Source organism: Hipposideros armiger, unplaced genomic scaffold (assembly GCF_001890085.2).
Source record: "Hipposideros armiger isolate ML-2016 unplaced genomic scaffold, ASM189008v1 scaffold_743, whole genome shotgun sequence".
NCBI lineage: Eukaryota > Metazoa > Chordata > Mammalia > Chiroptera > Hipposideridae > Hipposideros > Hipposideros armiger.
The window spans coordinates 686,319-712,138 of NW_017732093.1; the positions used below are offsets into that span (position 1 = coordinate 686,319).

The window sequence follows — 25,820 nt, forward strand, 5'->3', positions numbered from 1 at the left end:
AGTTCCATCACAAAATCATGCTCATTGAGGCTAGGACTGAAGGGTGCCTGCCTATGAGCTTTCCTTCCCAGAAGCACCAAGTCCAAGAGTGGCATGGGGTGGAGAGAAAGTGGGCGAAAGGCTTCAGCTTGGTTTAGTTCTGTTTATTTTCCTGGAGGGGTGAGGACCCTGGAAAAGAGCATGATTAATTCAGATCCCCTGGGGGGACGGGCAGCCTTCCTGGGCTGTTTGGAAGCTGAAGTCAGGAAGCAGCTTCCAAGGCAACTGCTACCATGGCAACAAGAGTGCCAGCCATGGGGGAACCTTGCTCCTCCATCCCCTCCAGACCTAAGTAGGTAGAGCAGTTGGCACAAGACCCAGGCACTGCTGTTCACAGAGCTGGGTCTGGGGAGGGCAGTCAGCGAGGTGGGAGGAGGGGCCCCAGAGCTCAGGCAGGTGGACACCTGTAGGGACAAAGACTTGATCTCTGTGCTTGGGGCCCCAGGTAAGGCTCAGACAAGAGTCCTCAGGTTCCACTTGAACCAGGATGGGCTGGGGCTGGGGCCTGAGGTCTGGGACATTCTGCTGTCTGGGACATTCTGCTGTCTGGGACCAACTCTCTCCTAAGGCCCAGCCCAAGCATGAGCCCTAGAGTCCGGGAACCTGCTGCCACAGTTCCATGTCCCAGAGCCTCTCTCAGTGTGTCTGCCATATCTACTTCTGCCCAGCAGAGCCAGGCACATGGCCTGGTCCTCAGAAAGGGCAAGGTTACCTAGTGAGCAGTGGCAGAAGACTAGAACCCAGGGCCCCTGGCCCCCACAGCTGACCCTTGGGGACAAGGACCCCATCCCAGAGGGGCAGAGCAGCCTGTCAGGAGGAGGATCTCACAAATGGCCAGAGGCCAGGCCCATCTGGAAATCCTAGCTCCATCTCCACCCACACAAGCCAAGGACAGGGGGAAAGCTCATCTCTATCGCTGGGGCCCAGCTGAGTAATTCTGCCCCAGAAGACAACAATTAAAATTACAAATATCATAGCTAACAGTTACTGAGCACTTACTGTGTGTGTGCGCGCCTGGAACTGCTCTAAACACTTTACATTTATTAATTTTAACTTTTACAATAGCATGCCCAATTTTTCGTTGAAGAAACTGAGACCTTCAGAGATTAAGTAACTTGCCCAAGGCCCAAAGCTAGTAAGCAGCAGAGCTGGGATTTGAACCCCAGCAGCACAGCTCTGGGTCCCAAGTCTCTCTTGGAGGAATTTCAGTTCCACCTTCCTAGCTGTACAGTCCTGGGCAAGCCATCTTTTCCTTTCTCTGCTTGGTGTTTCATGTTAAGTAGGGTAAAATAATAGTACCTTACCTCAAAGGGCTGCTGTGAGAATTAAATACAGTAATACCTTGGTTTGCGAGCATAATTATTTCCGGAAACAAACTACTAGTATTGCAAGACATTACTTGTTTACCAAGTTAAAATGTATTAGAAATGTTTGCTCATCTTGCGGAATACTCGCAAACCAAGTTAGTCACAATCCAAGGTTTTACTGTAATGCCTATAAGCTTCTCAGAAAATACCTGTTTCTTAGTAAGGGCACACTAATGCTAGCAAAACCAGAGGAGTCATGATAGCATTTCAGCAGAGCAATGGAGGATGAGAGGGGCCTTGCCAGGTGGACCTGGGTAAGGAGGTGGGCTGGTAGAGGGAATAGCCTGAGCAAAGGCACAGAGGCTTGAGGGCCCAGCTGGAGCTGCGTGCAGGACAGGGTGAGGGTGGCGAGTGGGGAGTGCTTGGTCTAGGAAGTCACATCTCTGCTGGGCCACCCTGGAGGACTGACCAAGCTGGGGCTGGAGTCCAGAGACAAAACTCATACCCTGGTTCCAAGTCCAGATCCTGCAGGCCTGTTTTTCTAGCCCATCGCACTCTGGGCAGATGAAGACCGGATGTGAGGGTGGTAAGGGTTACTGCAAAAGGAAGACTGTCAACAGAAAGTATGTCACCATCGACATGGAGGCATTCACAGTGCAGGACAGCTGGTACCTGGGCCCATCACCTGCCCCCAGAGTGAAGAGCCCTAACCCCAGCTCCCTGCTCTGCTCTCTCCAGTGAAAAGCTGACAGGGCACCCCGTCCACTGCCCTGACACTCAGACTTTCCTCTTGCCACCTTCTTGGGAACTTATAAAGGCCTTTCAGCCCTGTCTAGCCTGGTTCCTAGGGTTACATGGGACAACGCATATGAAAGCCCCCTGCAGATGAACCTGTAGGGCTGTAGATGTGAGGCACCATGTTTCTTTGTTGCCAACTCTGGCAGAACAAGCGGCAGTCCCAGACACACAATGGATCCTCTAAAAGGGCTTAGTGCTTCTTGAGACAGAAGGCAACTTTGTTCCCACTTGGGTGGGTGGGCTGGGCTGTGCACAGGGCACATTTGTTAAAGCACTTTTTGAAGCCAGCTTGTGGGATGGTTTCTGACACCATCTCATCCACTTGATGGGGAGGTCCTAAAAGGCAAAGGCTGTCTCTTACTCATCTCTGGGTCCTGGCACACAATAGGAGATTGACAAATGTTTGATGAATTTCATTTCCTCACCTAAAAAAGAAAAGCAGTCAGCCATGTCTCTTTTGCCTTGTTTTATGAATCCAATGAGGTGCTATATTAGAGATCCTGAGAAGGGGCACCTTCTCCCCACTGGGCTGGGCTCTGACCCTCCCCAGAGGGCCTGTCGCCTCCTCAGGTTTGCCAGTGAAAGAAGGACCACCAGGAAGGCCACAGCCGAAATTTAAAAGCTTTATTAAAACAAGCGCAATGTGTAATAGCGTTGTCATGTAGAAATGTCTGTCTGATATATGCATATTGATGTCCTTTAGGTAACTCAGCAAGCAGCTCAGCTTATCTGATGACAGAGTTGCCCTCATGCTCTCTGGCAGACAGCAAGAGCCATATGCTCAGACCAGGGCAGCTGGGCTGCCTCGGATCTGGCTCCACATAAGGCAGAGCTCCTAACTACCCCAGGCCTGTGCCACCTTCCATGCCAGGCCTGAGGGATGTAGCAGCAGACTTGGTCACTAAGTGCTCCTCCTCCTCCTCCTCCTCATCATCATAGCTTAAAATTAGTTAAAATAATAGGAAACAGCTGATTAAAACCTTTCAAATGCATGGACATTCAGGAAAAAAGAGTGAGCCATTGCACGCTCTGGCAAGTCCATGGGCTTGCAGTGGGAGATTACACTCCCATCTTTGCTGGAAGAGCATGGTTAAAAAAAACAAACATTTTAAAAATGAAATAATACTGACTTTAGCAGCAATCCCAAACAAGGAAGAGGATGATAAATGAGGGACACATTTCGGTCACGGCAAAGAAAGATTATGTGCTTCTCCGTGCTACAGACTGGAAGACTGATCTGGCTTCCAGAATGTCAGGTTTCCTGCCCTTCCCTGAATTGAGGGGATGGCTTTGCTCAGCCCAGGGGGAGGACATCCGGAGGACAGAGGAAGATGGAAGGACCGCCAGAGGAGGCTGATGGTGCAGAGAGGGAAGAGCCCCTGTCAACTGACGCTTCTCAAGGCTGGCTCCCTGCGGGCTGCAGCCCCGACTGCCATTGCCCACTGCTACCCTGTGAGCAGGCAGGATCCAGGATCTGCAGGCGGGTGAGCAGGTGGGCAGGAGCCCAGCAAAGAGATGTCCCTGCCTCAGGCGATTATGCAAAGTGACAAGTGATTGCTTTCCTTTTCAAAGACAACCCCTTTGGAAAAAGCTTTTTCCTTGAGGACTCTGGGGAAATGGGGGGTTGGGTGGGAACCTCAGAGACTCTGTGGATGAAAAGGCCTGGCTGGAGCTGCATAGCAGGTCTTTCTTCCCGTTCTGCAGACTTTGGCCTCAAAGGTTTCCAGGGGGCAACGCCTGGACAGGCCTAAGGCCTGGAAGGTGTGACTGGAGTGGGTCAGAGTGCTGTGGGTGTCGGGCACGGCTCCATGTCTCCACTGTGGCCTGCCTGGGCCAGGGCCCTCCGCCGGGCCAGGCGTGACTTGGAGGGAGGGGAAAGCTTCACGGAGCAGAGGCCCTTGGCCAGTGCCTCGGACTCCTCTGCCAGTTCATCCTCCTCGTGCTGAGACAGCTGGCGATTAAGGGCGATGGCCTCTGCTGCAAAGAGTGTCAGGTCCGCTGTGCTGCTATTTCTGCAAGGACAGAGGGAGATGCAGAGAAAAGAGGGAGGCAGGACTCAGTGTGTCAGCCAGGCCAGCTCCTTGACACCCCAGCAGCTGCTGCAGTTCTATGCTCCCACGGCATTTTTCTGAGCTGGCACAGGCTGCTCTCTCCAAAGTCGTTCTTGCATGGGTTTGGAATCTGACTTCACTTAGGCTGGAATGGCTTTGAGCCTCACTTACTGTCCCTGGACTTGAGAGGGACAAATGCCCCTGTATTCAGAGCACCTTCTGAGCCTCCACAGCTTGGCACACAGCTCAATCAGAGGAAGGGCTGGGGCACATGAGACCCACCAGGAATGCCAAAGAAATGTATACGCATGACTTGTATTTATCAGTATATGTTGAGTATTACAAATTTAATACAATGTTTATCTTTTTAAAAATGTGTATATATTTTTTTGGCACCCTCTTTATATCCCTTTCCTTCATCAGGGCAGGGAGCTCCAAGAGCAGGGGCTGTGCCTTTATGTCTGTGTCTCCAGAACCCAGCTCAGGGCTTGCATATGACAAACAGGCGCTTTGGGTTTGCTGAATAAATCTACTACGGTGGATCTGAGGTTTGGAGTCTCAAAGCATTTGGATGCAGCTTCAGGGAATCAGGTAGAAACCCAAGCTAGGAAGTAGCATCCTGGCTGAAATGAATTGAGACTACAAAGGTGTAAGATTTTCCTGTGTAACTCCTAGAAACTGGCCATGAAGATGGTCCCTGGAGAGGTTCCCACAGGGCTTTAGCCCTGGCCCTTTGGGAATAGGGCAGTGCTCACTAAGAACAGATCAAGAGTTAAAAGGCTCTAGAATCTAACAGATACAGGTTCAAAGTTGAACCACTGTGTGGCTGCTGTATAAGTTCATCTCTCTAGTCCTCAGTTTTCTCATCTATAAAATGGGGTAGTAACAACACTTCTCTTTGAAATTTATCGTGAAGATTATGGATGTACGTAAAGCCCTTTGCACCATATCCGGCATATGGTATTTACTATACGGTGGCCATTATTATTCGTTTAATGGTGTATATATCACCATTGATCCCACTGCCTCACAGTGTCTGATTCCTGCTACTTTCACAAGCGACAGTAGCAGAAGGAAACTTTGGTGTGAATAACCCACAGATAAGGTCTGCCTCTGGGCTGCAAATGGTAATTTCAGGTTAAGGTTCAAGTGGATATGCAAAACAGGGTTTTCTCCAGCACACAGCACAAGGAGGGGCCTTGAAGGTGCTGGAGGGCAGAGGAAGCCATCAGGTGGGAGAAGAGAGGAGACAAACCTAGGGGGGGCGGGTAGAGAGAGGAAGAGAAGTGGGGAGAAGGCAGGTGAGGGAGTCCCTTCAGGAGGAGGATACCTGAGCCTAGAGACGGCTCTCCATCCCCCACCTCCACCCCAACGTGGCTGAGAGCTCGAGAGAAAGTCAAAGCCAAAGAAGGAAGGGTGTTGGGTGTGGTCCCAGCATTTACCTCTGGAGGACTTGCGGCGTGGGGAGTCCCTTTTCTGGAGCTTGCTAGAATGGGAAGGACAGATGTGTGGGTAAGCAATGCTCCCTCCTTCAAGAGCTGCCCCCACCCACACCAGCACGGGGGAGGGGGGGGGTTACTACAGGCTCCGGCCCAGCACAGGGAGTTGGCTAGACTTGCCTGCAGGCCAGACCTTCCAAGGGGAGAGTAAGCAAGGAACAGCCCCCGACCCAGCTGCCTCTGCATGGAGAGACCGCTCCTTGCCTGGCAAAGTCCTAATCACCCTTAAGACCCAGCTCTAGGGTCCCTTCCCCTGAGACATTCCTCCTTCCCTGCCACCTCCCAACCACTGTCCCAAGCATAGGTGGGTCTTTGTCCTTTGGTGCACCCAGCACTTCTGATAAGCATCTGTCACACGACCCTGTCATTTATTCCCTTATCTCCCTCTTGCTAGGAAGACAGGGCCTGGATCTTACTCATCCCACTACTACCAGTGTCTGGCGTGCAGTGGGTGCTCAGTCAAGACAGCAACTCTTGGGCGGCTGGGAATTAGCCCCTCAGAAACTCTTGGGTTGGATCCCCACCTGTGACATGGAGCTGTCAAGGCCACTGAGGGTGGCTAGGGCCTGGCAGACCAAGGAGACACAGTGAATCCCAGGAGGTCTGGCAGTCCCCCTGGAGGGGCAGAGGTCAGGTCCCATGACTAAGCAAGAAGGATGGTTAACGTTTTCTAGTGAAGACTTGGATCCTTAGTTTGGGGAAAACGCTACCATTTGCCTTTTGGGCAAGCTGCACCCAGACCCCAGGACCACAAGGAGAACGTATGTGCCCCCAGTGTAGTCACACAGCAAGCAGGGCAGCAAGGCCTTGCTCCCGGGAGCTCTCAGCTAATGATATTCTTGTACAAGGGGATGGTTCTACAGACCCCAATGACAACACCAGGTTGCTTCCTGGGCTGTGTGTCTATGCCAATAGTGGGAAGCATGTGCTATATCCCCCATAGGCCTCTGTCCATTCCAGAGAGGCTGGGTCAGCTAGGGGTTTAGTCTGTGGCCAAGGTTAGAGTCAAGTCTAGACCAGTCTGGGGCTGGGTTAGGAGTCAGTTCACTCTATGTGCACAGGAACTGAAGCTACCATACAATCTCCCTCTGGCTGAGGTCAGCTACCTGGGTACGAGAGCTTCCGCATGGCCATGCTGCAGGATTGAGGAGGCGGAACGCCACCCCTCCCTGGGTCACTCACCCCCTGCACCCATGGGTGCTGCAGGACTTGGGCAGCACTCAGTCTTTGCTTCGCATCTCGAACCAGGAGCTTGGAGATGAGGTCTTTGGCTCCACTGGAGATGTGTGCCCAGTCCTTGTCAGGAAATTCATACTTTCCTTCCTGGATACTCTCAAACAGCTTGTTCTAGGTAGAGAAGATTCCTCCTGAAGCCACACTGGCCAGGGGAGAGGTAGGATGTGCCTGTCATTGATCTGGCCACCCTGAGTCCAAATGACCTCAGTGGAAGCTGCAGCTCATGGCTGGGGTACACCACAGATCAGCGCCCTCTGTAGGCTTGCCACTCTCCCCTAAATCATCAAACTGCACAGAATGCCCTTGACGGGCTGGGATGGCTGTGCTCCTTGTAGTGCTGGGTGGGTGATGTACAGGAAGTATCAACTAGAGAACAAAGCCTAAACTCCTTGGCCCTTCATACAGGGCCCTCCATGAACAGGCTCCTCCTGGCAACCTCTCAGGTCTCATGTCCCCCCACCGTCAGCCTTACACTTCTATTCTTGTTCCCTCCTCACATGCAGCTATTGCAAACCTCCATGTCTTTGCTTGTGCTGTTCCTTCTACTTGTATTTCTTGCCTCTCTTCCCCTGAGGCAAGACTCACCCTTTCAGACTCAGCTCAGGTATGGTCTTCTCCAATGACCTACCCCTGAACTCCTCGCTGGGCTAAATGTCCTGTTATCTCTATTTCGCTGCCCTTGGACAGAAAAGGAAAGGGGCTCTATATCCCCCCTTCCAGATCAGGGACAATCCCCAGCCCAGTCCTGCTTGCATCCCACAACCACACTGACCCCAGCCGGACTTCCACAGTGGGTCCTGGGGCTGCACTCACCTGGCATACGCTGCAGACCTCTCCCCGATCCCAGCCACAGTCGGCCCCACAGTGACCTACAAAGGGCGGGTAGCCACTCAGCATGATGTAGAGGACCACGCCCAGGCTCCACAGGTCACAGCGCTTGTCATAAAAAGTGGCCTCATCTGTGAAGACCTCCACCACCTCCGGGGCCATGTATTCTGCAGAGCCGCACTGTGGGAGCCAGGGTTGGGGGGGGGCAGGGGGAGTGACAGAGAAGAGAGAGGCTTAGTCACAGGGAGAGGGGATGGCCAAGAGCAGAATGTAATGGGACTTGAGCAAGAGGATAGAGTTACAGAGCAAGAAACTGTCAGGAGAGCCAGCCAGCACACTTCCTTGAAGCCACCAAGGCACTTAGAAAAGATGGGCCAACTGAACATTTGGAAACTGAGTTCTCTCATTCCCCATGATCCACATGACCAGTTCCAGGTCACCTTTTTATCTTCTCAAGTCCTTCTTCAGTAGGCAGATACCCTTGGCCAAGAAGCTCCGGGAATCTCCCCCTGCCTCAGCAATCTGTAATTAGTCACTTAATGTGCAGGTATTTCAATGTATCAGAAGCATAGCTCTGGGACAGAGATCTGTAGAGATCAATTCCATAAAGCAAGGATTTCTTAAGGTGAAGTCCTGCCAAGCTTCCCTGCTAGCTTAGCGCAAGGAAATATAAGGCTTTAGAATTAAGATATCATCAAAGCTAGGACAGCTCTTAGAACAAGTCCAATTTCCCCACTTCCCCCATTTGTAAATGGGAAAAACCAAGGACTAGGATGGGACAGGGAGTTAGTTGTTCAAGCACATCAGTGGCAAACCCAGGACCAGGATTCCTTCCTCCCATCCTTGCAGAGAAAATTGCTGATAAAAACAAAACAAATTCTTTTTGCTCTCCTCTTCATTATTTCAGGTTCACCAAGAGACATCCAACTAATTTGATGGAAAGATGGTAAGTGGAGAAAGGACATTTTCTCTGTTATTGGCAATTAGAGTTAATGACTTTGAGAACAAGGTAGCTCGGTATCGTAAAAGCTAATACACAAACATTTCTAATAACGTTGCTTAGAATAACACATGGGCATATTCAAATGCATGTCTTAGAAAAGGTTATTAGGAAAATTCACTTATGAAGCATGCAAATCTCAGAGAATCATAATAATTATAGTATATCAAGTATGTTCAGAGATGTCTTAGGAACAAGTAGCTCCCAGCAGCACCATCTGGGCATGAAGTGTGAAGTGAGAAAAGCAACAGCACAACTTAGCCAAGCAAGCCTATGGCCAAAGAGCCCAGGACCTCTCAGTTCTCCCCACAGAGACCGCTCCCCATCCTCCATCACGAAGTGATATGCCACGACTTCAGCAGTGGGCATGGGACTCTCAGAGCTGTCGCATGCTCGTATACCAAAGGGTTGGCCTGAGAGTGGTGTCTGTCTTTACTAGGGTCAGGAGTCAGGGCTTAGCCTGTTCTTATAGGCTGACAATTTGTCTCGTCATTGGCAGAGGACCCATTCCAAACTAAAAGCTCTCATTAGCAAGTAAGCACCGGGGAGGGAAGGATGTTATCAGTACAAAGCAGGGAGCTAAATGACAACTCAGGCAGCAGGAAGGTATAGATATGCTCGCTTTTCCTTCTTTAGCTCTTTGTTCTGTACTCCAGAGCTTTGGGTCAGGGACACTCGAAATGTACAGACGCTCAGAAGGAAGTGGCACAGAAGGAAGGGTGCCCAGCCATACATACTGGAGTGGTCAGCTCTGGTGTGGTTATGGGGGTGCAGGAGTTATTCAATTTCACCCCACTGCCCAAGTCAAAGTCACAGATTTTCACTGGCGACACCTGAAAAGGAAAGCAGAAAGCAAAGGTTACAAATGTAAGTAAGAAACTAAAGGGCATGAGGATGAGACCAATGTGACCATGTGTGTGCACAGCTGTGTGGCGGCCACACTGAAGCCCAGCTTTACCTGTTGGGTCATGTTGACTCTCCTCGGGTTAACTAGAAATCACCTGAGGATTTATCCTAAAGTTATCCTCTTCCCCATGCTGTTTCCTTACTTCCTGACTAAGAAAATGTGTGCACTACATGGTATCAGACTGTTGTGAACTCCATATAAAACAAGTAGCAAACCTATGAAACTCTTGCCGACAAAGGTATAGGGTACGACACAGAAGTCAGAGAAGTTAGTATGTATTTCTGGAAGGCTCTTTGCAGTCCATTCATGGAAGAAGGAATTTTGAATAAAACCCTTGAACACTTCAGGTGGCTCAGAGTGACCAGCTTGTCTTTGCTTGCTTGGGACTTTGTTGGTTTAAGCACCAAAAGTCCTGCGTTCCTGAGGAAACCCCTCAGGCTCTAGCACACTGGGATGGCTGGTCACTGCAGGCAGCAACATAGCAGCTAAGCCTGCCAGGACTGGATGCTGCACCTGAGATCAAATAGCACGAGTCACCTCTGGAGCCAAGCCGGAGGGCAGTTTGTGTGCACACAACCTGCGTGGCAGAAGCAGCACAGTGAGCGAGTAAAAAATGCTAGTTCTGTGAGTCCCAGCTCAGACATCTACCTGCTGGGGAAGCCTAGACAAGTCTTTCAACTTCTGTTTCTTTCCTTCTTACCTTCATCCCTCCATCCCTCCCTCCTTTTACTTTCTCTTACATTCTACCTATCTTCTTTTCTTTTTCACTTAGCCTCTCTTTTTTTATTGTGGTAAAATATATAGAACATAAAATATGCCATTTCAACCATTTTTAAGTGTACAACTCAGTGGCATTAATTACACTCACACTGTTGTGCAACCATCACCAGTATCCGTTTCCAAAACTTTTCCATCATCCCAAACAGAAACTTGGTACCCATTAAGCAATAACTCTCCATTCCCCGCTCTCCCCAGCCCAGTAACTTCTAATCTACTTTCCATCTCTATGAATTTGCCTATTCCAGATATTTCATATAAGTGGAACCACACAATATTCATCCCTTTAAGTTTGGCTTACTTCACGTATCATAATGTTTTCAAGGTTCATCCACGTGGTAGCATGTATCAGAACTTCAGTCTGTCTTATGGCTGAGCAATATTCCGTTGTATGTATATACCAACATTTTGTTTATCCATTCATCTGTTGAGGGACACTTGGGTTTTGTCCCACTTCTGGCTATTGTGAGTGATGCTGCAGTGAACAATGGCGTTCAAGTTCAAGTCTCTGTTTTCGATTTTTTTTGGTATATACATAGGTGCAGAATTATTGAGTGGTATGGTAATTCTATGTTTAGCTTTTTGAGGCACTGCTAAACTTTTCCATAGTGGCTGCATCATTTTACAATACCACCAGCAATACACAAGGGTTCCAATTTCTCCACATTCTCATCAACACTTATTATTTTCCATTTTTAAAAATTATAACCATCCAAGTAGCTCACTGTGGTTTTGATTTGCATTTCCCTAATGACTAAGGATGTTGAGCATCTTTTCACGTGTTTACTGGCCATTTGTATGTCTTTGGAGAAATGTCTATCAAGTCCTTTGCTCAGTTTTAAATTGGACTGGCTTTTTTTTTTTTTTTTTAAAGATTTTTATTGGGGAATTGGGGAAGGGAACAGTGTTGGGGAATTGGGGAAGGAGAACATTGTGTTTTTCCAGGACCCATCAGCTCCAAGTCAAGTTGTTGTTCTTCAATCTTAGTTGTGGAGAGTGCAAGCTCAGCTCCAAGTCTAGTCGCCGCTTTCAATCTAGTTGCGGGGAGGGGGGCGGGGATGGCACAGCCCACCATCCCATGTGGGAGTTGAACCGGCAACCTTGTTGTTAAGAGCACGTGCTCTAACCAACTGAGCCGTCCCGCCACCTGTTGACAGCTCAGCAGTAGCTCAGCTCGGATGTAGTGTCACTGCATGTGGGAATCGAACCAGTGATCCTGCTGCTCAGAGCTCACACTCTAACCAATGAGCCACCTGGCCAGCCCTGGATTGGCTTTTTGATGTTGAATTTTAGAAGTTCTTTATATATTTTGGATATTAAACCCTTATCAGAGAATGTGATTTGTGAATTTTTTTCTCCTACTCTGTAAGTTGTCTTTTTACTTTCTTGATAATATCTTTTGACACTCAGTCTCTCTTAATTTTAGTTATTCAACTATAAAAAATGGGCAACAAATCTGTGCCACGAAGATCAAGTGAAACAAAGAGCATGAAAGTACACTGTAAACCAGAGGCAATATAACAGTAGTTCACAGCACCCACGGAGTTCTGGGGTCAGACTACCTTAACTTTCACCTATACGCTACTATTTAGCAGCTGAGTGACTTTGGGCAAGCTTCTTAATCTATCTAGGCTTCAGTTTCTTCATTCATAAAGTGAAGATGATAGTATCTACCTCAGGAGATTTTATAAATACTAAATAAAATAAGTATAAGTGCTGGCACAATGTAAGCACTCAAGAAATGTTTATAAGTATTGTTAATAATCATAATGCTAATAATGATAAATTGTAAAGTTTAATGTCAGAGCCACTGACAGGAAGTCACAAGATCTTATTTAAGCTAATAGATTACTATTCCCCGCAAGAGTTGTAAGGAGCAGGCTGACTCACATATTCATTCACAGCCGTTCCTTATTTATGAGCTATCCCTTAATTCAGACCAAGACACAAGTTCATGCATACACACACGTATCCATACACAGAACTAAAATATGTGGGCCCTCAAAACCACCAGGGCCTAAATCCCTCCTAACAAACACAGAATTCATCAAATTCATACATGCTTATGGAAATGCAAACACTTCCATTTACTAGTAGATTGAGTTAAGGGAAAGTTTACAGTGGGTGACATTTGTTCAACACCAAGTATAAATGTTTTCTTTTTAATGGGCAATAGAAATGGAAACAGAAACCCTTTTCAAGAACTTGCTTCCTAATTACCACTTCTAGTGGTAGACACCAGCTGGCATATATACCATGACACAAACATCATTTATAGGCAGACATTTGCTTCATGTAAGATTGAGTTGTTTATGACTCCCATCAACTGCTCTAAAGGTAGGTGCATTGGACTAGAAAACATTCATTTTTGTGTGGGTCTCATATGTTTTACCAACTATCAGGCTTAAGCCAATCACACTGCTGAAAACAGCAAAGACAAGGATTTATCAAGGGTTAACTTGGAATGTAAAGACACTACACGTTAGGTACAGCATTCTCACGTGTCCATAATAATTAGTTCAAGTTGATACCTGATTCCAAGAGGACTGATAATAACCTATATTGAAAGCAAGGGTGGCTTCCCCACATCAGTGTAAGATCTGTAACATCCTAAGTCGGGCCCTAAGTACCTTTTCTGGAGATTCACACAATATGTTTTCTGGCTTTAGATCACGGTGAGCGATGCCTGAAATGACAAAGAGCAAAGAAATGGTTAACATATGCACATAATTATCAAACATTCCACACACAATTAATTTTTTCCAAATGCTGTTGTTCGCAGATTAATTCCCAATTATGGTACATTAAAAAGTCAACGAGCTGCAGGAGGCAAAAGTAACCAGAGACACAAACCAAGAGCACAGTTGATTCTGCAAGTTCCTTAGAAGCAGAAGCTTTAGAAGTCTGGCATGGATAAGAAGGGCTAAATGAATCCCAGGCAGCCTACCTCTCAGCACTGCAGAGACAACCAAGAGTAAGAAGCCTAATACGAAGCAGAGCAAAGAGCTCTGCAAACAGCCATGCTTGGAACAGCAATGCAGAAATAATGAGTGCCTTGTTTAAGAGCATCTCAGGGGGCCGAGACTGCTCTACCTCATTTCTTCTTGTGTGGCCGATTTAAAAAAAAAAAGATTCCTTCAGTGGGACTCCCTGAATGTTCAGAGGATCAAGTGTTAGTGAACAAATCTCCCAAAGCTTGTCCGAATCCCTTCTCTCCTGCAGAGACAGTCCTGCCAGAAGCACAGCAAGGACTGCTTTGGCCCGAGGGTGCTGTTTTTAAGAGAAGGTCCCCTGCATTTGGCCAGCTCTCCTAAAGGAGATTGCAAAAAGCAGCTGGCCCCATGAGGGGTTAAAAGCTGCTGACCAGGCCAAGAAGGCACGTGGGAGAAAACCACCTTCTAACCAAAGACAGGGACAAAGAACCAACTCATAGGGCCCTGGGGTTTCTAGAGACAGACACAGAAACCTCCCATTCCTCTTTCCTCCTGCATAACATGTGGTGCAGAGACAGAAGGACCACAAAGCCAAAGAGACACTGCTTGGAAGTACGGGAAAGCAGCAGAAGATTCTTGGGGAAACCGGAAAAAGCAGGATCTGCTTTACAAAAACTCCCCTGATGACCAACGTCTCAGGCAGCCCTCTGATGCCCTAGTAGGAGGCAGAGGCTCAGCCACTGGAGGCCCTACACTGGAGAGGAAAAACCTGAGCTCCAGCAGGCTCAGTGACTTCATCAGTCACCTAATTGAATGAGAACCCAGAGCAACTCAGTCCAGGCTGCACAAATTGAGTCGGGCTACAGCTCGCCGCACTAAAAGTGAAAGATATTTTCCATTATAGCAAGTGCTCCCACAGAAGGATCACGAGCCACACATGGAGCCTTGCTCTCCAAATAGGTGCCGATGGCCCAGTCGTCCCCCAGCCTGAGAGCTGAGAGCCATGTGTAATAATGGGCCTGCCTCTGTGAACACACCAGCCATCGAGCTGCTCCTGTTCATTTCCCAGGGGTTAAGCTTCAGTGTGTCCAGTATTTAAAAGTATGGAACTTGTTTCCGGGCTGACCCATTCTTGCCCAATTCATCTTCCCAGTATGAAGTTATTTAGAAAACAGCCAAGTTCAGCTGGAAATCGTTTTTCATCCCCTCCAACTTCTAGGTACATGGGCAGCTGGCCAGCTAGATGTTAACAAGCACTTCAGAACTCCTAAGACATCACCAGCCTCTGTTCCCTTTAGTGCATTCTTGTAAAAAATAAATAAATAAATAAATAAATAATAAAACCACCTTTACCCCCCCCCCAAGGTATGGATCTTGTAAAAAGCATGACCCAGTTTTGCAATCTACGGAGGCAGCTTGGGGAGCAGTTGTAAATCTTTGTCAGGCAGGTGTTACCTACATGCATCCCAGCTTTCAGAAACAGAAATACTGCTATTCATCATGCTGTGGAAAGTACAGACACCCCCGTCTAGGAATTTTTATCCCATGTACAAGTCACACCCCCAACATGGGCACTGTCAGTTTGCAGATCTCTCTCTAGCCACTGGAGGAAACGAGGTGGAATCAGTGAACCTGAGCCTCCCGCACACAGGCCACACCGGTCTGCACTGTACTGCCAGCACAAGGTAGGGTATGTGAATGGCATGCCTACAAGTGGTCCTGAGCACTCAGAACCCAGGGGGCTGGCCAATGTCCACAAAAGGGAAGGGAGCCGAGCTAAGTCACAAGTGATTTGCTCTACCCCCACCTCCCACCAGGCAGGATGATTTACTTTAAGGGAATTCATATTAGGAATAAAAAGGCTTTCTGCCTGGTGGGGGATAAGGGTGGAGGAAATAACACTGCTGAAGAACTATGTACTATGTGCCAGGTACTCTGCTCCAACTATGTTATACATATATAATACATACATAGGACATACACAATTATGCAAGCCATTTAGTATAGCTGAAAGGCTTAGAATAGTGCCTAGCACATAATGTGTTATATAAGCATTAACTACTGTTGATGATATAATTCTCTCTTAATTCTCACCATAACTCTGTGGGGTAGGCATTATTACTGAGGGAGCACATAGCTGGTCAAAAAGTAAAGCCAGCATTCATTATTTCCATGGCACTGCTATTTGGCAAATTAAAAAAAAAATGTAGGTAGTAGTTAAACATATTTATGGAAATGAAAAAACACCTAATTTGCAAGCAGACTTAATTTACTACAAAAGTTCTTAAATAATCAGTCCTAGATAAAGACTGTAAATCGAAGTGTAATTCAAACAATAGCAACCTGCCATCTGCCACTGTGATGTTCAATGGATACCTTGAACTTAGCATGTTAACAGAAAAATGATGCATTTTCCATTTATTGTAAATAAGATATCAAACTACATATACACTATCATGCCAATTTTGAAAAGAGGGATACAGGTAATATATTTTAAAAGACTAGAAGGAATAACACCCAAATATTTACACTAGAATGGTCATATTATGCATGTTTTGTATTCTTCATTAGGAAACCATTCATATCCACACATTCGCATATACCTTGTTCAACATGAAATTTATTGCTTTTCCTCCCTGCTTGTTTCTTTCTTCTACATCCTTATCCTTCTTAATAGCTCCACATCTATCCATATATATCCATATCAGAAGCCTGGGAACCACCTTGGCTTGCCCTCTCACCCTCATGGGTGGGCCTGCCAGCGGCACCAGCCCCTGGCCCAGCCCTCTCTGCCTGGCCTGCCCCACTCCCTTGGTCCCCAGAGGCTGGCCAGCCCAACCCACCCGCCAAGGCAAAGGCTGGGCTCACCTTTGGTGTGCAAGAAGTCAAGGGCAGCGGCAACATCCCGCACCACTCGGCTGGCTTCTCGCTCATTGAAGTGCTTCCGCTTCTGGATGTGGGCCAGGATGGAGCCTGGGGAGAAGAGGGGACACAGAGGAATGCTTTGCCAGGCTCTGCTAGGTGTAACTTCTCAGAGGCCACGTTTCCTCAAGTTTGGGGTGGGGACATAGGCTTACTCATCACTAAATGTCCAGCACCAAGGGTGGTTCCTGGTACAGAGGCGGTACTAGCACAAAACTGGATGGCACAAAATGGAACTGCTGTCTACTATACATGTTTATGATGAGTTCAGAAGAGAGTGAGGACAACTATTTAAATCACCAGAAAATACGAATGCCACTGGGGCAGCTTTGGCTTCTGAAATTAAAAAGAACTAAAAGTGAATCTACATAGGGTTGGGGGCCTCTGTGTAGGAAGTTTTCCTCCTCTATAACTGATCTGCTATTCAAACAAAAGCACAAACTTTCAAACAGAAATGCTACACCCTCGACCAGATATATAAAGGTCTAGACCAGGGGTTGGCAAACTGCGGCTTGCGAGCCACATGCGGCTCTTTGGGTGCGTTCCATTTCAAAAGTTTGCCGACCCCTGGAAGAGCCAATCTTGTCCCTCATGACAATTTAAAAATTATTCAAGAGCCATAAATATATTTTTGCATAAGCACCATTATGTGAATAATATTCCTTTAAACATTTTATAAATGAAACTATGATAGTTTTGGCTCACGAGTCACAGTTTGCTGACCCCTGGTGGCTCTTCTGTCTCAAAAATTTGCTGACCCCTGGTCTAGAAAAAGAGAAAAAACTGCTTTTCCCTTCAACCTTTCTCTATTATTATTATTGTTATTAATATTTTGTTGGTAACTCGTTTTAGAAGTCTCTGGGATTCATGATGGATGATCACCACCCTAGGTCTTAATCAGAAGTCCAAACACATACTCAGCAGTAAGGACCTCCTTGCAATTTCTCAAAGACCAAGTAAATTGTGTTGGCTAACATTTACTGAGTAGCTATTATGTGCCAAGCACAGTTTAATATTCTTTAAATGAATTATCTTAGCCTCACCACAACTGTACAAAATGTACAAAATACAGTTATCCCCATTTTATAGATGGGAAACCTGAAGCCAAGAATGGTTAAGCAACTTGCTCAAGGTCACACAGCAGTAAGTGGTGGCATCAGGACCTAAGCCCAGTAAGTCTGGCCTCAGAACCTGTGCAGACTTCCCCTCAGCAGGATTTGTGGCCCGAATGCTGGGGGGGATGGGTTTGCCCTGAGCCAATCACACTCTCTATCCACTGGGTCTGGCCTCAATAGAGCTGCACTGTGAGTGCTACCGTTACAGATAACCTCAGCTGCATCTAGCATTTCAAACATGTAATTCACAGTTTTAGTGCTGTTGGGTGGGGCAGGGCAGGCACAGGCATGAACATGTGGCTTGGCTCCATGTGTTCTATGCTTACTACAGGAAGCTGGTATTTCCGGACTGAAGGTGTCATCCCTGTGTCCTAAAAATGGCATGTTTACTTATTATCTTTGAGTTTTGGCACGGAGAGGAGATGAAAGATCTTTCACTTGCCAGATTAAACAATCAAGGGATTCCCAACATGTTAGGGAACATTCCCAGAAAGCCAGCTTCTGGCTAGGTCTCAGTCTTGCTCTACTGTAGTGAGTCTCTCGTTTTCAAATTTGTTAAAAGGAAAGGTGAAGAGTGACATTCTACATATTTCTAAGATAGCCCCCAGCATACCCAATTGTTTTAATAATATTAACAGTTGACATTTATTGAACCCTTAGTGCCTACCGGGCACTGTGCTAAGCATTTCACATGAATTATCTTCACAGGATCCCAAGGAAGTAGGTACTGTCATTATCCCTATTTTACAGATGAGAGAATACTGTTTGGAAATGTTAAGTGACTTGCCCAAAGTCACACAGCTATAAAGTGATGGAGCTAGACTTAAACTTAGCTTTGTTGGTTTCTAAAGCATGTTCTCCTAACCATCACACCCCTCCATGTAGCCCTCCACTCAGCTCCAGACATCTTCCCTAACCTTCACCTTGCAAATGTGTCCTAGGTTTGGGTGAGTGATGGGGAGGACAAGGGCTTCTCCATCCTCTTCTCTTTGTCAAAAAAGCAACTTCAGTATACATCCCAGCGACTGTGTGTGTGGGTGATGGTCAAGCATGGCACCTTCCCATCTGAAGGATGGCACATTCTCAGGCCTCCTTTCTATCCTAGTGCTGTGCCCTCTCTCACCCGTGAGCTTTTCTGGACTTCACAATGCATGCAAGAGCTTCCACCCCACAATTAATTTAGTTAAATAGTGAAAGTGTCAAAACAATGGATTGAAAAATTGATGACTACATGTATCTATCTATCTATCTATCTATCTATCTATCTATCTGGGTCCTATTATAATGAGGAGGCATTTATAGAATGCACACACAGGTGACATTCTAAGCTCTGCAAAATGCTAATTATCATCCTTCCCTCCGGCCTCCCTTCTCCCAAATCAAGGGCAGTTTTAAGTCCTTCATCCTTTTTATTAGCTTGACTCGTTTTAGAAGTCTCTGGGATTCATGATGGATGATCACCACCCTGGGCCTTAATCAGAAGTCCAAACACATACTCAACAGTAAGTACCTCCTTGCAATTTCTCAAAGACCAAGTAAAACCTTGTGTCATCTTCAAAGAACTCAATCAGCTCCAAAATGTTCCTTAAATAGGGAAAAATAGGAAGAAAGAGAAAAAAGGGGAAATGGTATTATATATTAAAGCCCATTTACAAATATATAATGAAAAAAAATATATATACAATGTCCTGTAGCAGGGCAGAAATCAACTTGAAATCAGAATGCTTATTAAAGACCCATGTTTGAGAAGTAGCCAATGGTGTTAGCAAGATTCAGGTCACCTTATCTTTCCATAATGTTTAGTCTCTGGTGTTTTCACCAAGTCTGTGCTGTCAAACCCCAACCCTAAAACCCACTAGGTAGAGTTATAAAAAAGTCCCGGTCACATTAAACTGAATAAAATCTGCAGCCGACTGGAAGCAATTGCGGCTAATAACACTGAATAGTAGGTGTGTGTCCTGGAGGCAAGCAGCAAATAATTACTTGCCCTCCCTCTTGCCCATAAATCATGGGGCAGTATTTACATTGCCTGGAGAAAATGGAAACATCTGTCAAATAGACTTGGGGCCTAACGTGGGCACTGCTAGACCCTAACTGCTAAGCGCTGCTTAATGAAACGGCCGCGTTCCCGGCCACCATAGCACTTGTGGCCTTCCCCGGTGAGCACTCTCTGTCTGCCTGAGCATTACGGTGCTCTGCCAACAAGGTCGTCTTGTAACTCAGTAGGGAAGCCACCAGCCTGGATATCGGAGGTGTTGGGGGCTTTTTTCCTTTTAAAGAACGAAATAAACCAAGTAGAGTCTCTAATGCTGAACTCAGAAGCTGCCGGGCTGAAAATAAAAATCTGTCCCTCATAAAAAAAATGCTGACCACTTTGGGAGACACCAGGCTTTTATTAGTGTGAAGGCGTCCAAATAAGATGACCAAAATGGCCTAATTTAAAAGAAGATTGTAGAGGCAGTGCCTGGAGTTAAATCAACAGCAGCCCCCATCCTCCAAGCTTAATGACAAAGCCATCAATACCGGGCCACAGGCTCCCTGCTGACCCTGCCATGAAGGGAAAGAGAGGGAGAAGCAGAGTCTTAGAGGTGACCCTGATTTAAAACCACAGTGGGAGAGCCACTCATTTGGAGCTGGTGGTGAGCAGACTAAGACAGGGCTAGAGAGCACCTTGGCCCAGTTACCACGCACAAGCACCAGAGGGTTAGACCAGATCTCAGGACCCTCAGCGTAGCTGCACATATGTGACTGACTATCCTAGGAACAGGAAACAGCAGCAAATATTCTTAATAGTTCTCATCATCCTCACCTATTCATTAAAGCAGGTCCTACTAGGCAACCCTCAGTCAGCCTAATTTCTACAAACATTTGAAAGAAATAAAACCCTATTTTTTTCCCAGGCACTAATTCAGATCGCCATGCTTCTAATTTACCTGAATTACTGATATTTATAGTATTTCAGCCTAAACAGGAGACAGCTTCTTTGCTGCTGCTGTCTTTCTCCTCTCTTTTTTTTTTTAAACATTGAAAGATGGAAGGAGTTATACACAGTTGTGGGGGAAGGAGTGAGAACTAAATCTGGGGTCAGGAGATGGTAAGAAATAGCCTCCTTTTCTGCTGCCAGGCATCCCCCAAGAGAAGCAGCAAGTAACCCAACACTATACTCACTTGTTTCCTTGACACTGATAGAGCGTCTCCACCTCTCGAAACACCCGACTCCGACTGTGCCCGGCTTGTTTTTCAATGATCTGTGGGAAGAATAAAATCTGTCATATACACCCACCTGACCCCAAAACACCCCTCAGCGGGTGCCCTCAAGAGAGAACAAAAGGCCAAATTCAGCTCCAAGTCACTTTCAAGCCTAAGTGTGGACTGGGCCTTGGTGACACAGGCACTGTGGCTCTGTCAGTAAAGCAACAGACTGGCTCGAGGGCTTTCCGGCATGGCTGAGCCTGTTTGACTCTGGACAAGCACAATACCACGGAAGCCTCTATGGTTGCTGTCCCCAGCTGCCCAGGAGAGACTGAGGCAGCCAGCAAGACAAAGAGCTATCTCCTCCCAGCTCCTACGCTGAGGGAATCTCCTGCCTTTAGGGTAAGAATTTACAAGCTCTACTGAAGGATCTTCTAGGGCTGGAGGAAGAGCAAGGGGGGTGAAGGACACAGTGGAGAGGAACTGAAGCTCTAAGGCTCAGCTCAGGGGCCACCTCTGCAGTTTTCCTGAGAATTTACCCTTTGGCAGGCACTGTATTAAGTCATTTAGGTACTAATCTCTGTTAACCCTTACAACACAATCCCAAAAGATAGAAAGAGGTAAAACATTTTGCCCATAGTTCTGATAGGTGGCAGGGCTGGAATTCAAGCCCAGAGCTGCCTCCGAGGCCCTTGCTATCCTACACATGCCTATATTCTACATAGCTTCTCTCAGAGAACCTAGAGGCCTCGTCTCTCCTACAATACCGTGGGCTGTGCCCCCTCCCCACCCATACTTGGAAATGCTTGGTAAGTACTGACTGAAGGAATGGGTGAGCCAACAGCTGAGCAGGTGGTTTACGCAGGGACTGGCTGACTCTGAACATCTCTGGGACCCATCCAGAGCCCCAAACCATTGAAGTAGAGCCTGTGGGCAAGTCTTCTGCAGAGCTGGCTCTGCTTTACAGTCCCACTTGCAGAGCGGGGAGCAGACAGTGACGTCCTGTTCCTTCACTCCAAGAATGCTGTGTAGGATACTTCAAACTTCTCCAGTACATTGTAGCACAAACATCCAGGACCAATGTAATTTTCTAAATAAGTCTGTATCTGTTAATAAACCACTGGACCAGTTTCCTGAGCAGTCAGTGAGGTGCAGTGCTGGGGCGCAGAAGCTATTCAACCCATTTGTTCACCAAGCATTTCGGATCAAAGTCAGGAAGAACTTTCTAGCAGGCAAGCTATCCAGCAATGGCATAAATTTCTCTGAGGAGGCAATGGACTCCTGCTACTAGAGGTGGGGGAGCATAACATGGACAGCTATTTGGGGAGTTATAGAGGAAATTCAGGACTAGATTATCTTGATATTCCATTCCCACCGTGAGACTCTAATATTTATCAGTTGGATGTCAGTTGAAAAAGCCCTAATAAAACCAGGTATTGTGGAGCCATGCTGGGATAAGTAGCCCATCTCTAGGGCGCTTTCAAAGAACAAGAGAGACATGGACAGAACTGCTGAAACCCAAGAATTGCTAAGCCAGGGTCCAGGGTTTGCCCAAAGATGCCAGGGTGTATGGAGGAAGGGCCAAGTTTTCCTCTTGTGATCTAACCTTGAAGAAATAGGTCTGTCATCCATAAATGTATTCAGACCTTTGACAATCAATTAACATTTGTAATTTTTATCATATTTAGGCAAATTTTTTTTTTTAAGATTTTTATTGGGGAATTGGGGGGATGGGAACAGTGCTGGGGAATTGGGGGAAGGGGAACAGACAAGTTGCTGTTGTTTTGTTCTTCAGTCTAGTTGTGGAGGACGTTGCTTCACTGGCCCAAGTTGGCACCATCATTGCACTCTTCCCGGGCGAGGCAGATCAGTCGCCGGCTTCTGGATGTCTGCTCACTGCGGCTGTTAGCCACTCACACTGGCTGCTGCTGGCTACACACAGTAGCCCATGGCAACTCACTGCCACAGGGGCTGCAGCCTACGCTGTCCTCGGGGACTCACGGCAGCCCAGCTCCAGGTTGAGCTGTTGTTCAGCATCTTAGCTGTAGAGGGCAGTGTCACTGGCCCTAATATGTGGGATCCGAACCAGGGCCCTCTGGCGTCCCAAGCCAGTACTTAACCATTGCACCACTCGGCTGGCCCTAGGCAAATTTTTTTAAAAATCACTTGTAATTTATACTGATCTGTTTCCAAAAAGGAATTGAAGTAGTACTTTTGTTACCATATGAACCAACACTCCAGCAAAAAGGAACATACATGGCTTAGCAGAAGAGTTCTCCTTTATAAATCCACAGCTGGAACTATGGCCAATTGGTTAAAAGAAGAAACATTTCTTTCAGGAGTCAATTTGGCTGGGTTTTCCCACACGAGACAGTGCTTAGGCTTAGTGGCTCTGGCAGATGTCTTGAAATCAGCTTGAATTGCCCCTTTGGATTTAATAAGATCTTGTTTCCAGATCAGTGGTTTTCAAACTTTGGTATCAGAATCACCTGGGGAACCTGGTAAGCCTACAAAGACCCTGGTGCAGGAACCACACTTTGAGAACCACTGCTCTAGGTCCATCCGTTCTTCCATGGGGAGTCAACAGATGGGAGTGCAGGGGAATGGAGTGAGCCTCTCCAAGGTCATGCAGCTAGAAACTGCCTCTCCTGCCCCAGACCTGAGTGCTCCGGCTCAGTATCACGGCACTGCACAGCACTGGTATAGCATTTTGTAATTTGTAAAGTGTTTCTACTTCTACCAGTCCATTTTCATAATCCTCTTCATCAGCACTCCATGAGACAGGAAGGGTAGGTATTAGTACCTTCATTATAGAGATGTGGGAGCTGAGGCTCACAGAGGTTCAGTGACTTGCCCAAAGTCAAGCAGTAGTAGTTTGTCAAAACAGAGATTCAGGTAGGTCTTTTAATTCCAAATCAGGCTGCCGACTCCCTGAAGCTAACTTCATTGGTCAGAATAATAAGCAGCAGCTTACTATGAGCTATGCATTGTTCTAAGCACTTTACACATATTAACGTATTTAATCCTCACAACAATATGATATAGGTTCTATTATTATATGTATTTTACAGATGAGGAAACTGAAGGACAGAGAGGTTAAGTAACTTGTCCAATGTTACACAGCAAGTAAGTAGAAAAACCAACATCTGAATCCAGCGAATCCAACTTCAGAGCCCCAATTCTTATTGAGTCACCGTATTGGGGAATATAAAATTTATTTGGTTTAGGACTGAGTATTAGCAAAGTAAAGCCTGGCATCCAGATGAGACACTCACTTTGACAGCATACTCTTTGCCATTCTGCAGGCTCACGGCACCTTGAACTTTGGCATAGGCTCCCTCTCCAAGCAATTCAGAGGTCAACTTGTACATATCTAGAGGTGAAATGGATGAGGGGAATGACAAGGTAAGTCAGCTAGAGATGGAAAGAAGAGCTTCTGTCACTCGGCTTCCCCAATCTGACAACAGAGGCACATAATGACTCCACAGCACTCAGTGACGAGGAAGACCTTTAGCTTTCCCGGCAGTCTCTGGTCTCAGGTTCTCAATAACCAGACCACATCGAAGGCATCCCGTTCACCATTTTAGAGATGAGGTCAGTGAAAGAGTTTGAATTTGGCACATATTTCCTGAGAACCTACTATGTGCCAGACAGTATATTAGACTCACAACAGGGACAGGATATAATTCCTGCCCTTTGAGGGTCACAGTCCAGCAGGGAAGACAGACACATACACCAGTGACCCTGGAATAAACCAGGCAGTGGAAAATACTATTATAGAGAGACAAGACACAGTAAAAGTAAAAAGGAGTCCAGGAAGGGAAAGGTTATATCTGTTCAGGGAATCTGGGGGATCCTCATAGAAGGGGTGTGATTTGAATGGGCATCATACATTCATTTACTCATTTGCTGAGCACCTACTGTGTGCCCAGCTCTGTACTAGGGACTGGTGATACAAAGGGGAATAAAGCACTGTTTTATTTTATACTACACACAAAGGAAGTCATTGGAGGTTTTTGAGAAGTTTCCAGAAGTCACCCACAGGAAACAGGAGACAGATGTAGATGCAAATGGATGCCTCGAGGTTTTTAGGATGCTGAGTCAGACAGTTCTAACAGAGCAATAGGCCTGGGTTTAAAAAACATTTAGGTGACCTGCCCAAGCTCACAAATAGCACCAGCTCTTTGAGCCCGTTCCAAAGAAAGCCACAGCTCCATCACGGCCTCTGCCGAGCTGACTTCCGCCTCCCCTGGCCTCCATTCCTCAGCTCTTTCCTCTTGAGGCAGCCTAGCACTTAAACCCACAGACTGAATAGAATACTTTTTAACCATGAAATTAGATTTTATCACTCTGAGTCATGACAAACCCTGTAATTGCAAAAGCCATCCTTGAATAACAGGAAATATTCTCATGTTCATTGAAAGAGTAAGGCCTGTTGATTTGGAAACTATTCTAAAAACCTTGGGACTTTTATCTATCCTACCTCCCCTTAACACCCCTCCACTCCCACCCCCCACCCCCACACACATCTACTGTTTGAGTTAAAGACAAACAAACAGACACAACCCTGCACTAAGTATTCTTGGTTTTATCTCGGTTTGATCTTGCAACTGTAAGAATATACACTGTTGTTTGTAAGTGTTTTAAGTGACATGCTTCATTCACAATAGACACGTTGGTATTATTAGCCTTTTATACATGTCAGGATAGGTTGTGGTTGGATGGTCCAATATTCCTTACTCACGAAGGGTTTGTTATTAGAACCACTCTACAAAAGAATCCATTCATTAGTGTGTCTGCAATATTGAAAAGAGGGACCATGAGGGGAAGCTATTTCAGGTCTCACATGAAACAAAATAGATGAAGGGGGCATGTCATTCCTAGCAGCAGCTACTGATCCTTTCAGTCCTTTGCAGAAATATCCAGAGACTCACTTTATCCTATCACGTGCCCAGTGATAACAGGAACAGCATTGAGCCTGGTGCCTTACACACAGACTGTTCAAACTGTCTGATGACCCAATATTGTGTCACCTGAACAGAACATTCACTCTTCAAATGGAGTCAAACTCATACAGCAAAGTAGCTGCAATCTCTAGGAACAAAGTTCTCTGCTTCTAGAAGATTGAAGTTTCATTTGCAGCCATGGTCCTTGGTGCTCCCTGTTCCTCATTCATGATTATTCTACCTCTCAGCAGCCCCTCCAGGAAGAGCTGA

General features: G+C 46.6%; 1 protein-coding gene across 8 annotated transcripts in view; it reads right to left on the reverse strand.

The window, feature by feature from the left end:
- Positions 1–2,753: 2,753 nt before the first annotated feature.
- MKNK1 (MAPK interacting serine/threonine kinase 1) overlaps positions 2,754–25,820 on the reverse strand; it is a 39,881-nt gene continuing 16,814 nt past the window's right edge. For 4 of the 8 annotated variants that reach the window (XM_019627986.1, XM_019627979.1, XM_019627982.1 and 1 more), the window contains 10 exons: positions 23,880–23,977; positions 20,581–20,660; positions 18,923–18,996; positions 16,244–16,348; positions 13,073–13,128; positions 9,496–9,591; positions 7,744–7,938; positions 6,877–7,041; positions 5,638–5,681; positions 2,754–4,156 (listed from right to left, as the gene is read on the reverse strand). In XM_019627986.1, the coding sequence (XP_019483531.1) occupies positions 3,922–4,156; positions 5,638–5,681; positions 6,877–7,041; positions 7,744–7,938; positions 9,496–9,591; positions 13,073–13,128; positions 16,244–16,348; positions 18,923–18,996; positions 20,581–20,660; positions 23,880–23,977 (1,148 nt within the window). In that variant the 3' untranslated portion in view covers positions 2,754–3,921. The remainder of the gene's footprint in view (positions 4,157–5,637; positions 5,682–6,876; positions 7,042–7,743; positions 7,939–9,495; positions 9,592–13,072; positions 13,129–16,243; positions 16,349–18,922; positions 18,997–20,580; positions 20,661–23,879; positions 23,978–25,820) is intronic. The other 4 variants (XM_019627983.1, XM_019627984.1, XM_019627985.1 and 1 more) reach the window with 3 other exon arrangements.